This window comes from Saccopteryx leptura, chromosome 2, assembly GCF_036850995.1.
Source record: "Saccopteryx leptura isolate mSacLep1 chromosome 2, mSacLep1_pri_phased_curated, whole genome shotgun sequence".
In the NCBI taxonomy this organism is placed as follows: domain Eukaryota; kingdom Metazoa; phylum Chordata; class Mammalia; order Chiroptera; family Emballonuridae; genus Saccopteryx; species Saccopteryx leptura.
This window is the reverse complement of record NC_089504.1, coordinates 267993340-268005995: the sequence shown is the minus strand read 5'-3', so window position 1 is coordinate 268005995 and position 12656 is coordinate 267993340. Positions and strand designations below refer to the sequence as shown.

Genomic DNA, 12656 nt, shown 5'->3' with positions numbered 1-12656 from the left:
GGTGCATAACAAATGTTTGGGTGCAGGAATCATCTATTTGTTAAAATTAAGTTTATAATTCATTATGGCAGAAAGAAATTAAAATAGAGGAGTTGAGAACTACTTACTTAGTATTAAATGTTTATATTCCTAGATACATATTATTGATGTTTGTTTTCCTCTGTATATAATAGTTATTTTCAAATTCTCTTCTGACCTTGATAGAGGATGTTAAACGTCTAAATGAAAAACTTAAAGAAAGCAATGCAATAAAGGGTGAACTTCAGTTAAAATTAGATGAACGTCAAGCTGCTGATGTTTCTGTTAAGGCAAGTAACAAATAATTCCAAATGCATAACATACAATTTTTCTTAAAATTCACCTAAATTAAATTTTAGGCTAGTTATAAAAAAAGTAATTAAAGCTGTGTCTTGTTTTTTACTGTCAGGGAATAAGCATTAAACAATTTTAATTGAACGCTTTTGCTTATGTGATATTTAAGTTTCTTGTTCTTACCTGATTGTTTTCTGTTAAGAATTCTTGCAGTTACTTATTACTCTTGTAAGGTAAAAAATCTCCTTGTGTACCTTGGCTACAGACAAAATCTTTTAAGTAATGATGTCTTACTATAAATGTAATTTTTTTGTATTTCTTTAGCATCGAGAAAAACGTTTGGAGCAAGAAAAGGAATTGTTACATAATCAGAATACATGGTTGAATACAGAGTTGAAAACCAAAACTGATGAACTTCTGGCTCTTGGCAGAGAAAAGGGAAATGAAATTCTAGAGCTTAAATGTAGTCTTGAAAACAAAAAAGAGGAGGTACATTAGTGAAATTTTATCTTTGTTTTGGTTACAACTTACATTTATATGCTAATTATTAAACATTTATTCAGTGGTGTACAAATGTAAGTGTATTATAGGATTAAGAGTCAAATATGGAAGACAGAACTCATAAGCATTTGACCTGGGAAATTAATAATTTTAAATAGAATTTATGATATTCTTTGACTTGGTACTATCACTCTCTTATGATATATCTTTCCTAAGACATATTTAAGTAGTGGTAAGGTTTTGTAACCTAAATCCAAACATGTTTCATGAGCTAGTATTTTTCGTTTTTTAAAATGCTGTATTTAATATAAAATTATATTTAGGGTATAGGGAATTATTTTTTGCTTACTTGACAGCTAAACATTATGTCAAACTAATTTTAGTTAATATCACATTCTCCCCCCACCCAATACTACTTTTTGTTTCTAGGTTACTAGAATGGAAGAACAGATGAACAGTTTGAAAACATCAAATGAGAATCTTCAAAAGCATGTGGAGGAACTGTTGACCAAACTGAAAGAGGTGTAGTGACCACTTTAAAATGTCTCTTTTATAAATTAAAGAATTTATGAAACTTGTTATGATACTATTTTGTTTTAAACTGTTCCCAGCACCATAAAATAGGACACTTAACCTAATCAAATATAACAATTATATGCTATATCCAAAGTAATGTCTAAAACTGAGCAAGTCATTAATTTAAATGTTTTTAAGTATTCCACTTTTCAATAAAAATATTAATTTTATTCTTAAAGTAATCTATGTCATGAGAACTGATTTTAATTTAGTGTTTTAATACAAACCTGTATATATATATATAGTTTTTTCTTTTTGATAAGGATTCTAAATTCATTTCAGACATGTCTGCTGTAATTGGTTTTTGTTTATTTTTTAGGCCAAGGAACAGCAGGCCAGTATGGAAGAGAAATTTCACAATGAATTAAATGCTCACATAAAACTCTCTAACTTATACAAGGTAGGTACCCTGCCACACAGTTTAATGTCCTAATGTTACATTATTGGTTGTTTTGGTTAACATTTTAAGATTAAATCTTAGAGTGCTGCTGAGGACTCTGAGGCAAAGAGCAATGAACTGACCCGAGCAGTGGATGAACTACACAAACTTTTGAAAGAAGCTGGAGAAGGTAACTTTTCAAGTATGCAAATATTACTTTATTTTTAGATAAAAGGTACTTTTTTCTTTACCTTTGTGTAGATTGTTGGATTTAGAAGTTAAATTAACTTTATTAGTGATACAAACTGGCATAGAAGAAAGATCCTGGATTAAGACATTTTAAATATTTCTAGCAAATACTATATTTTAAAATATAGGTATTGTTTTTCTGTTTTATTTAGCTGATAACCTCATGTATCTATCATCTAATTTCTAATAGAAAGTTTTTCTTCCATTTTTAAAATACTTACTTTGATAAGTACATACGGGTTTATAGTTTGGATACTCTTACTCCATATGTAAACCTTACTTTTAAAGTATAAATATGTATTTTAATGTCTTTGATTACCTTATATTCTTTTTTTTTGAAATGCAAGTTATTTATGTATGACCTTTTTTAGTTATTTCCTATGTTCTAAAGATCAGATTAAAACCAGAGATACTTAGAGACACTTAAAATTTGAGGTCCCTTATTTTTCCTGTGAATAGGAGACATCAAAAGGAAAAATATTGATAGATTCACCAGGCCAGGACATTTCAGGAACTATAAGTAGCGCAAGAGCTTCAGGGGGTAATAACTGTCAACCATAGCCTTTCTAGAGTTTAATAGTGTCTGATGGAGAGGGAAATGACTGTTCTGTTACATTTTCTAAGCTCTAGCATTTTAATTTTATGTTTAAATATTGTCTTTTAAAATGTGTTTAGCAAATAAAGCAATACAAGATCATCTTCTAGAGGTGGAGGAATCTAAAGATCAAATGGAAAAAGAAATGCTTGAGAAAATAGGGAAGTTAGAGAAGGAATTAGAGAATGCAAATGACCTGCTTTCTGCCACAAAACGTAAAGGTATGGATTTAGATGCTTACTAATGGTTAGAAATACTAGAACATCACTACATGGGTTTATCTTATTATTACTAGTAGAATTTCTCTGTTGTGTTGTGAAGTAGGAAACTCCATTGAACTATATATAGCATTATGTTATTTTTAGTTTAAAACTAGTACTTTATGTAGCTTTACTGTATCATCAGATACAAGTACCTTTTGGTCATATTTAGTTGTATGTCAATTGTCAAATAGTTTTAACTATAATTGCTGCATAATTGTTAGAATTGAGTTTTGTTACATTATTCTTTGATGTCATAGTTTTAAAATCTTTTAGGAATTTATAGTAATGTACAGTAGGTGTCATTTCTAACTTGAAAAAATATTAGTGCCTTCAGTTTGAAATTTTATAAAACTATACAAATTTCTGTGTGTTGATATAGGAGCAATATTATCTGAAGAAGAGCTTACAGCCATGTCTCCTACTGCAGCAGCCGTAGCTAAGATCGTGAAACCTGGCATGAAATTAACTGAGGTAAGAGTAGTGTTAACCAGTGTCACCCCAAATAAGTTCAATCAAAAAAAGTGTTCAGATCTCTCTGAAACTTAATCCTCAGAATAATCATCCTAAATATCATATTTTTAGGATATATATGAATATCATCTGATGTTTAATGCATCATTCTGGGAAAGGCTTTCTTGGTTCCTAATTCTGTGTAACACAGTGAATATTTCCATCAATGTGAGTGCTAACGAATGTTTACTGTGGAGATAGACCCTATATTTCTGTTGTTATGCCTCCATTTGAAACAAGCCCTCTTCTCCTTTCAGCTCTATAATGCTTACGTGGAAGCTCAAGATCAGCTGCTTTTGGAGAAACTAGAGAACAAAAGAATTACTAAGTACTTAGATGAAATAGTAAAAGAAGTTGAAGCCAAAGCACCAATTCTGAAACGCCAGCGCGAGGAGTATGAGCGTGCGCAGAAGGCTGTGGCAAGCTTATCGGCTAAGCTTGAGCAAGCTATGAAGGTGGGTTCCATCCCTGAATTTTAGCTGTGGGGAAAATACATATAAGAAACAATAAATATATATATTAAAGCTTGTCACTACATTATGAAATACCTGTAATTACAAAATGTTGTACTTTTATTCAGCTAAAATTGTAAGAGCCTTTTACATTTTTAAAGACATTTGGGGTTGTCTGTAGAGTTCTATAGCGGATAATAAATTGCTACTTCAAATCTATCTTTATAATAGAATGCTCCTTAATGTAGCTTAGTCATTTTTTGTCATTCAGCTGTGGTGCAGACTCGATCGCTAACGGGGTGATATTGCAGAAGTGAGGAGAACCAGGTTTGCTGAAATAATGTAGTGATAGAAATGAATTTGCCTCAGAAGCTCCTGAGGTGGTCCATTCTATCCTAGTACAGTCTTAAAAAAAAAGGTTGTGATACTTCTGTCTAGAAATGATAATGTTGTTTTGCCACAGGGAAGAACAATTTTATCATATTATTCTGTTGTTCCTTTACACATTAGAACACCAAGGAAATTAACAAATATCTTTCACCTCTTAAGATTCCCTTTTAACAGATAGTGATGAAATCAGAGTATTTATACTCTGACAATTTTGCTTTTGGAGTACAACTATTATTGAAAAATCTTAAAGATTTGTTGCATTTTTGAATTTGAGGAAAGTCAGTTAAATCAATTTGTATCTGTTCTATCTAAACTGACAATTTTTTTTTTTTTGAGAATAGTATAAGTAAATTGTATTGTCAGTTCAAACTTAAATTTTTGTTGCTGTTGCTAATACAATTTGGGCATCAATTTAATCAGGGTATGTTATATCTAATTGTCTCTCTTGAATCAAGTGACATCTACCAGTCTTGCTTTGACAGAATATTGGCTTTTTGACATCCCCTGTCCTCATCTGGTTTGAAAAGTGGTTCCTTGGGTCTAATTAAATCTTGAGTTTCTCACTGTTGAGAGTGAGGATTTTGCCTGGTACTTATTGTCTCAAGAGAATAGATAGTGAGGTCAAGGGGCTTAAGAATCAGAAAATAGTAGGTGTTTATTGTGAAAAACCTATTTGTTTCTTCACTAATGTACCAGGTACAGTAATAAAAAAAAAAACATTTTTTATAACTGCCAGAGAATTTAAAGATAATTATGGTAGCGTTTTATTTTATACCTGAATTTTCTTCCACACAACATGTGTTCTACAGACTAGATTTTGTGATAATTCTTTGTTAAACATTTTTAGGGTTTTATAACTAAATAGCTTCTTTCCTTGACATCTTAATCCCATTTTGAACTCAGTAGATTTGCATTATTGCCATAGTTCTGAATATTCACTTGCTTCATTTGTTTTATCATGTACTTGTTTCTTGTTTGTTTTATAGCCTTGTGACTGGCTGTTGATTCTTTAGAATTAATTCCTAATGTGTCTTTATAAAGACAATCAGGTCTTATATGCATCCTGCCCAACTTCTTTTACTTATTTGATATTTGTTTTCAGATAACTAATGTGAAGATGATTATCATTATAATATAGTCTTTGTTTTTTGTCTTAGTAACAAAACTTTAGAAATTATTTACATGGTGTCATTTGAATTTGGTGTGACTCTGACCTTGTAATCAACAGTTAATTTGGGAGTAGTGGCACATTGCCCATCGTTGTCATACAGTGATGATCATTAGAATGATGAGCAATTTTTTAGAAATTAAGAAATAAATACATGTATCATATTTGTAAACTTTCTTTGAGGGGTTATTGTATTATATAGGTTATATTGTATGAAATGTTTTTAGTTTATAAGTTGATTACTATGATATTTGAGCACTGTATATTTTGTTATTTGTATAACTGCTTCATTTGTATAGTCTTAGCAGGAAATAACAGAATTTTTACGTAAATTTACATTTTAAAGGAGATTCAGCGATTGCAGGAGGACACTGATAAAGCCAACAAACATTCATCTGTACTTGAAAGAGACAATCAGAGAATGGAAATACAAGTTAAAGATCTTTCACAGCAGGTTAGAATTTATTGTTTCTTTTCCTATTTTCTTTACCCTAAACCATGGCCTAGTAATGTTTGAATCTTTTTGCAGGTATCTGAGAACTACCACATACAAAATTTTCATCGGTTAAGAATACTGCTGTAGCAGAATTGCAGTCTAGTCATTTTCTTTCATAGACCCTGCATTTTTTCCTTTTGCTTTTAAGTGATGAATTTTCAGATTATACGTACTTGTTATAATAAATGAAATAATTCAAAGATAAAAGTTCTTTACCCCCACCCCTGTCCCAGAGTATAACCAGATAATACACTTCTGTATACTCTTTCCTATCATTCTTTTAATATGTATGAACACACATGAGCATAAATAAACATACACATTTTCTTTGTTTTTACAGATATAAAACCATGCCATGTTTATTACTCTCCCTTTTTTTAACTGAAGTAGCCCGAAATGTAGATCTATTTTTGTTCATGTATTTTACTCTAATTTTTATTTGTGGGTTACATACATAAACAACACAAAAATTTTACATGAATGGGATTAAAATCTATTTTTCATGTTCTTCCCCATACAACACATACAGAAGAATGCAGGTGCAATCATACACTTGTACACATAGTAGGTATCTGTTTCTGTGTATTTTATTGAGTCATTGTTTTACAAAAATTTGAGCCATGCTTCTGGAAATATAATTTGGCTGCTTTTTAAAAACAGCCTTCATTACACACTTCTATAGAAATGAAAATTTATTTCATTAAACTTTTTTTCTAGGTTTTAATATCATTTTAATATGCTTGATATATTATCTATAAGATAATTTAATACCAGTTGATGGTATTTATAAAGTAATATTTTCCCTTGAAGATTTCTATTTTCTTCTAAATATTTCCAGAATTAAAGCCAAGACTATTAATAACATTAAAACTTTGTTTTTAGATTAGAGTGCTTTTGATGGAACTTGAAGAAGCAAGGGGTAACCATGTAATTCGTGATGAGGAAGTAAGCTCTGCTGATATAAGCAGTTCATCTGAAGTAATATCACAGCATCTAGTATCCTACAGAAATATTGAAGAACTTCAACAGCAAAATCAGCGTCTCTTAGTGGCCCTTAGGGAGCTCGGGGAAACCAGAGAAAGGGAAGAACAGGAAACAACTTCATCCAAGTAAGCTCTTGACTACCTTGGTTTGTTCAGCAAACATTTATTGAAAACTTCCTATGTACTCTCAAAAATGCTGGATACTGGGAATATAATGGTTAGGAGAGAAAAAAAAATGACAGCAATACCAAAAAAAGAAAAAGAAAAAAGGTGGAAGGGACTCTGTGGATGAGCTTGATAATAAGATGACTAAGTAGATCATTTTAGTTCAGTATGTTTAGTGCTATAGTAGGTGAAAGCCTACTTGTGGGCGCGTAGAGGTAGAGAAACTGGCCTGGATAAGGAGAACACATGGTTGTGTGGAGAAGGTATGCAGGAATTACTCAAACAGAGTAAATAATTTTTTTTTTTAATGTGTTTGGTGCTAGAGGAGGAGGAATGGTTATGAAAGCAAGTAGACTGGAGTTTAGACTGAGTGGAATTGGTTTAAGTTTTGCTAACAAATTTTACAGATGACTGATGAGTATCTGAGCACTATATGGTTCTTAACATCAGTAGAAAAGAGAATAAGATGAAAATATACTTAATATTAGATGGTAAAAATACTTGGTATATGTGTACACTAGAAATTATAATTGCGTCTAAATCTCAAAGAAACAGACTTGCGATTTTTTTTTTAGAATTACTGAGCTTCAGCTCAAACTTGAGAGTGCCCTCACTGAATTGGAACAACTCCGTGAGTCACGACAGCATCAGAAACAGCTTGTGGATTCCATAGTTCGTCAGCGTGATATGTACCGTATTTTGTTGTCACAAACAACAGGAGTTGTCATTCCTTTACAAGGTAGGTTTGTGTGTCTTATCTTGAAAGTCAAGTCGGGGAGGGGGGAAATTTTTTCCAATATGCATATTAGGAAGCAAATTTTGCAACATAAGCAGTATGCACTCTAAAGATGGCTACCATATATGATTAAACATAACAGGTCATCCATTCTAAAGTATATACCATTGTTTAGGTATTATTAAGAAAGAAGAAAGGCTGCTGTTGAACAGTGTGCATCTTAGAATCAATGAACTATGTTTATTTTGGTTATATTTGTTTTAACATTTAATCTAAAAACATCTTATCAGAAATAATCTTAATAGGTTATTTAGTAATTCCTTGTATTATAATCTCTGATTTCATTTAAATCAGTCTAGCTTGTTGAATTTAGTAATTTTAAGTATTTGCAAAGAAAAAAGGTTACGTGATGTGTTTTATTTTTTTGCATTTTTTGAAGCTTCAAGCTTAGACGATATTTCTCTTATGTCAACTCCAAAACGGTCAAGTACGTCCCAAACTGTTTCCACTCCTACTTCAGTACCTATAATTGAGTCAGCAGAGGCTATAGAAGCCAAGGCTGCCCTTAAACAGGTAAAGATCACACCTTTGCACCTGTATTTTGGGTTAGGTTTTTCAAGAACACAGTGTCGTCATCTAATACTTTCTCTAATATTTAGTTGCAGGAAATTTTTGAGAACTACAAAAAAGAAAAGGCAGATAATGAAAAAATACAAAATGAGCAGCTTGAGAAACTTCAGGAGCAAGTCACAGATTTGCGATCACAGAATACCAAAATTACTACCCAGCTAGATTTTGCTTCTAAACGGTAAATTTTCCTTTGTTAGAAAATTAACGAAGTCTAGAACTTGCTTCAGCAGCACATATACTAAAAATGGGACAATACAGAGATTAATTAGCATGTCCCCTGCACAAGGATGACTCACAAATTTGTAAATCATTTCATATTTTTTAACTTTAGGTGGTAGGCACATAATACAGTATATACAGATGATGTATCATTGAAGTGTACACTTGAAATTGATACAATTTTATTAACTAATGTCACTTCAGTAAGTTTAATTTTAAAAAATCACATTTAGACTCTTTTTAAAAATTAATGAAGTCTAAGTGGTAGACTTCAGTATTCAAATGAATCAAATTCAAAGATTAATTCTTCAATACTGTTCCTTTTTTGTGAACCATAATGCAGATGAGAAGCTATGGGGGTGCTATTTTAATATTGGTTAATGATTCTCTTGGGCATCTGTGCTAAAGAATCTAGATAGTTATTTTTAAGATGAAGGTTATTTTTAATGATGTGAGAAAAGTTGCTAGTTTTCCTTCCTGAGATTGAAAGGCCTATTTTTCCGTAGGACTTGGTCATTTTATAAATGCACCAGAGGGTGAGTGTGATGTGCGCAAATTCCATTCAGCCATTTCTGATTTAGGTAGAAGACACGCAGGTACTAACTACATAGTTAATTTTAGAAAAATTCACTTTCCTAATCACTTAACATAGTAAATCTCATTCCATAGTTGTTAGCTCCATTGAGTCCCTGATAGTTTAACGAGTAGGACAGTCATTTCTGTGTATGCAGGCTTACCTCAGAGATACTGAAGGTTCAGTCCACTGTGATGAAACTAATATTGCAGTACTACATGTCAACACAAATTGTCTGGTTTCTCAGTGAATAAAAGTATTCCAACATGATACTGTAGTGTGTTAAGTGTGCAATAGCATTATGTGTAAACAAAATGTATCTACATTAATTAAAAAATTTATTGCTTAAAAATGCTATCCACCACCTGAGCCCTCAACAAGCCATGATCTTGCCTGGGAAGAGCCTTGCCTGGTGGTCATGAAAATGCAGTGTCTTTGAAGCGCAGTGACATGAGGGACACCTCTGTGACGTGATCCAGCCATGTTTTTGTAAGGATATGGCAGGCAGCCACCTCTATAAATTTCAAGTTTTGATCTTCCAAATAAAAAGCATTTCCCCCTGTGTTCATAGCTCTGGCCAGCCATTTTCTAAGATTTCAAACACATAAGAAAACAGGGTGAAGAGATGGTGGAAATGAATGGCAAAAATCTTTTCACTAACCAAGCGTAAATCTATAAAATTACATCAGTGTGGTGGCTATCTGGTGTAGCAACACTATATTGGCATTATTTTGAATTTGATTAAAATTCTTGTAAATGAATAAAATTCAAAACCTAATTCAGCATGAAATACTGTGTTTCTTTAGAATTTGAATTTAAATGCTATCTTTGGTGTTCAAGAAAAAGTATAAAGGTGTTATTATTACAAAACCACTTTGTTATGTATTTAATAATTTGAAATTAAACTAATATGAAATTCTTTAAGAAACTAAGCTAGGATATAGCAGTTCAGTATCTTATACAATTATTTTTATTCATATAAGTTATGAAATGCTACAAGATAATGTGGAAGGATATCGCCGCGAAATTACATCTCTACAAGAGAGAAATCAGAAACTTACTGCAACAACTCAAAAGCAGGAACAGATCATCAATACAATGACGCAAGATTTGAGAGGGGCAAATGAAAAGCTAGCTGTTGCAGAAGTAAGACCAGTTTCTCATCCGACTTGCAGTATAAATTGCATTTGACATTTGTGTTTTCGGTTATTATTTTGGTTTTACTTGTTGGTATGACAGATATTTGAGAGGTTTGTGTATTACAAGTGCTTAAAGTGTCCAAATACAATTGAATCTTGATCAACATGAGTTTGAACTTCACAGGTCCACTTATTCATTAGTTTGCATATAAGTGGACCCAATATAAACCTGTGCAGTTCAAATCCATGTTGTTCAGGAGTCAGCAGTAGTTATATACAAGGTTGGAAGTCTTTGGGTTTTCACCTGTGTAATCAGTTGATGCCCCTAACTGCCACATTGTTGACAGGTTAGCTATGTCCAGTTGTACATCAGCGGGGTGATAGTTTCTATTAAAACTGAAGGAAGACAAGTTTGTTTTTCTATATTAAGATTTCCTTACAAGTCTTCCATTTCAAAATAAATTTGTAAATCACTCTTTCTGTAGCTACAACAAAAACAAATGAATTCATTCTTGCTCATTTCTAATATGACAACATAAAAATTTTATTAGCATTGAACTTTATTTCTGAATTTGAACATGAAAATAAATGTCGACCAGAAATTGACTTTACTTTCAGCAAAATACTGAATTCTTTGATGGCTAATTTTTATGTAGTGTTTTGCTTTTTTATGATGTTATCTTTTTCAACTATTGATTATTATTTATGAACTAAGTGAAGTTGCCCCACACTTTACTTGTTGAGAAAGAAACTCATGAGCCAAGTGATTTGCGTATTTTGGGGCAGTCAAGTAATATTAGTTGCTTGGGACTTAAACAGGTTTTTTCTAAATCTGTTGAGTATATCTTTTGTTTTTATCATGTTCTCCTTTTAGGAATGCACTTTTTCTAACTGGTATAATTTATGATTGATAGTTTATGACTTACATGTAAATGTGAATACTTTGAGGATACTGATCTTCAAATAACCTCCCCCCCCCCACTAGCTTCCATGAGACTCAGTGGACTCTTCATAGGGACAAAAAAAGTTCAAATACATCAGTCAGCAGTCTCAAACCACTAGTACCCAAGCTACCTTCTAAAATTTGCATAATTTAATAGTATTCAAGTACAACTATAGCATAATTTTGTTTCTTTGACTTTTCATATTTCTTTTTTGTTGTTATTTAAGGTCTGATTTATTAGAGCAAAGTAATTATAAGTATTTGTAGTAATTATGAGATTTTTTCCTTTGGTCGATTGATGTACCCAGTTATTTTTGCTTCATAGATCAATACGAGACTAAGGTATATTTTCTATAGAATGAAGAGCTAATAGTCTCTAGTATTAAGAAATACGGAGTCCTGAAGGATCACTTTAACTTTATAATTTTATTATTACACTTGACACATTGTTTTTCAACTTATTTTTCATTTGTGTTTTTCTCAAGGTAAGAGCAGAAAACTTGAAAAAGGAAAAGGAAATGCTCAAATTGTCAGAAGTCCGTCTTTCTCAGCAAAGAGAGTCTTTGTTAGCTGAACAAAGAGGGCAAAACTTACTGCTAACTAACCTGCAAACAATTCAGGTAACCAAATAAAAAAGCACACATACGAAACAGTTTTAAAATTAAATAGTTTTAACATATTTTCTCACTCTTCTTAATTAGAAATTTTTTGTCATGTGTTAGGATGATCATTGAATTTTGAGGTTTATTAATACATATCAATATTCTAAATAAAACATTGAAAGAGACCTGAAACTCACGCAGTTGGCAGTTTTCATCCTCAGGTTCATTTTTGTAGAATGTTGCACATTTTGTTGACAAGATTAAATATTTGCTTTTTTTTTGTGCTAAAATTTGAAGGAATGTGAATGACTATTGTAATGATTTCTTTCCCCTAGTAAATAGATATTTTAATATGTAAAATGTTAAAGTGCCTTTCTTGGTCAATGTCATAGATCTTAACTTCATGTAGCAATGGGTTGTAATCCTGTAATCCCCTGAATCCTTTTATTTGTATTGTTTTTTTACTTTTTTCTTAAGCATAACCAAAACTCTTTTCTTTAACCTTAGGGAATACTAGAACGATCAGAAACAGAAACCAAACAAAGGCTTAGTAACCAGATAGAAAAACTGGAAAATGAGATATCTCATCTAAAAAAGAAGTTGGAAAATGAGGTGGAACAAAGGCACACGCTTACTAGAAATCTAGATGTAAGTCTGTCAGGATTCTGAATTTCTGGAGCTCTGTTCATATTCAGCCGTCAAGCTGTGTGTGTACACATTGCCATCTCATGTTGAAGCATGGCTTTCACAAGACTTCTTACACACTCAAGTTTT

General features: G+C 31.8%; 1 protein-coding gene and 2 non-coding genes across 4 annotated transcripts in view; all 3 read left to right on the top strand.

Moving 5' to 3' along the window:
* Positions 1 to 12656, top strand: part of TPR (translocated promoter region, nuclear basket protein) — a 59071-nt gene that overhangs the window by 6321 nt on the left and 40094 nt on the right. For both annotated transcript variants that reach the window (XM_066361740.1, XM_066361739.1), the window contains exons 6-21: positions 205 to 308; positions 637 to 801; positions 1243 to 1335; positions 1709 to 1789; positions 1871 to 1958; positions 2693 to 2833; positions 3255 to 3346; positions 3643 to 3840; positions 5742 to 5849; positions 6774 to 7000; positions 7615 to 7778; positions 8215 to 8348; positions 8435 to 8583; positions 10182 to 10344; positions 11766 to 11900; positions 12390 to 12530. In XM_066361740.1, coding sequence (XP_066217837.1) covers positions 205 to 308; positions 637 to 801; positions 1243 to 1335; positions 1709 to 1789; positions 1871 to 1958; positions 2693 to 2833; positions 3255 to 3346; positions 3643 to 3840; positions 5742 to 5849; positions 6774 to 7000; positions 7615 to 7778; positions 8215 to 8348; positions 8435 to 8583; positions 10182 to 10344; positions 11766 to 11900; positions 12390 to 12530 — 2183 coding nt within the window. The remainder of the gene's footprint in view (positions 1 to 204; positions 309 to 636; positions 802 to 1242; positions 1336 to 1708; positions 1790 to 1870; positions 1959 to 2692; positions 2834 to 3254; positions 3347 to 3642; positions 3841 to 5741; positions 5850 to 6773; positions 7001 to 7614; positions 7779 to 8214; positions 8349 to 8434; positions 8584 to 10181; positions 10345 to 11765; positions 11901 to 12389; positions 12531 to 12656) is intronic.
* Positions 4114 to 4243, top strand: LOC136396017 (small nucleolar RNA SNORA66). Its single transcript, XR_010749451.1, has one exon. It is a non-coding gene; the product is annotated as a small nucleolar RNA SNORA66 (small nucleolar RNA).
* LOC136396508 (U6 spliceosomal RNA) lies at positions 8624 to 8727 on the top strand. Its single transcript, XR_010749793.1, has one exon. It is a non-coding gene; the product is annotated as a U6 spliceosomal RNA (small nuclear RNA).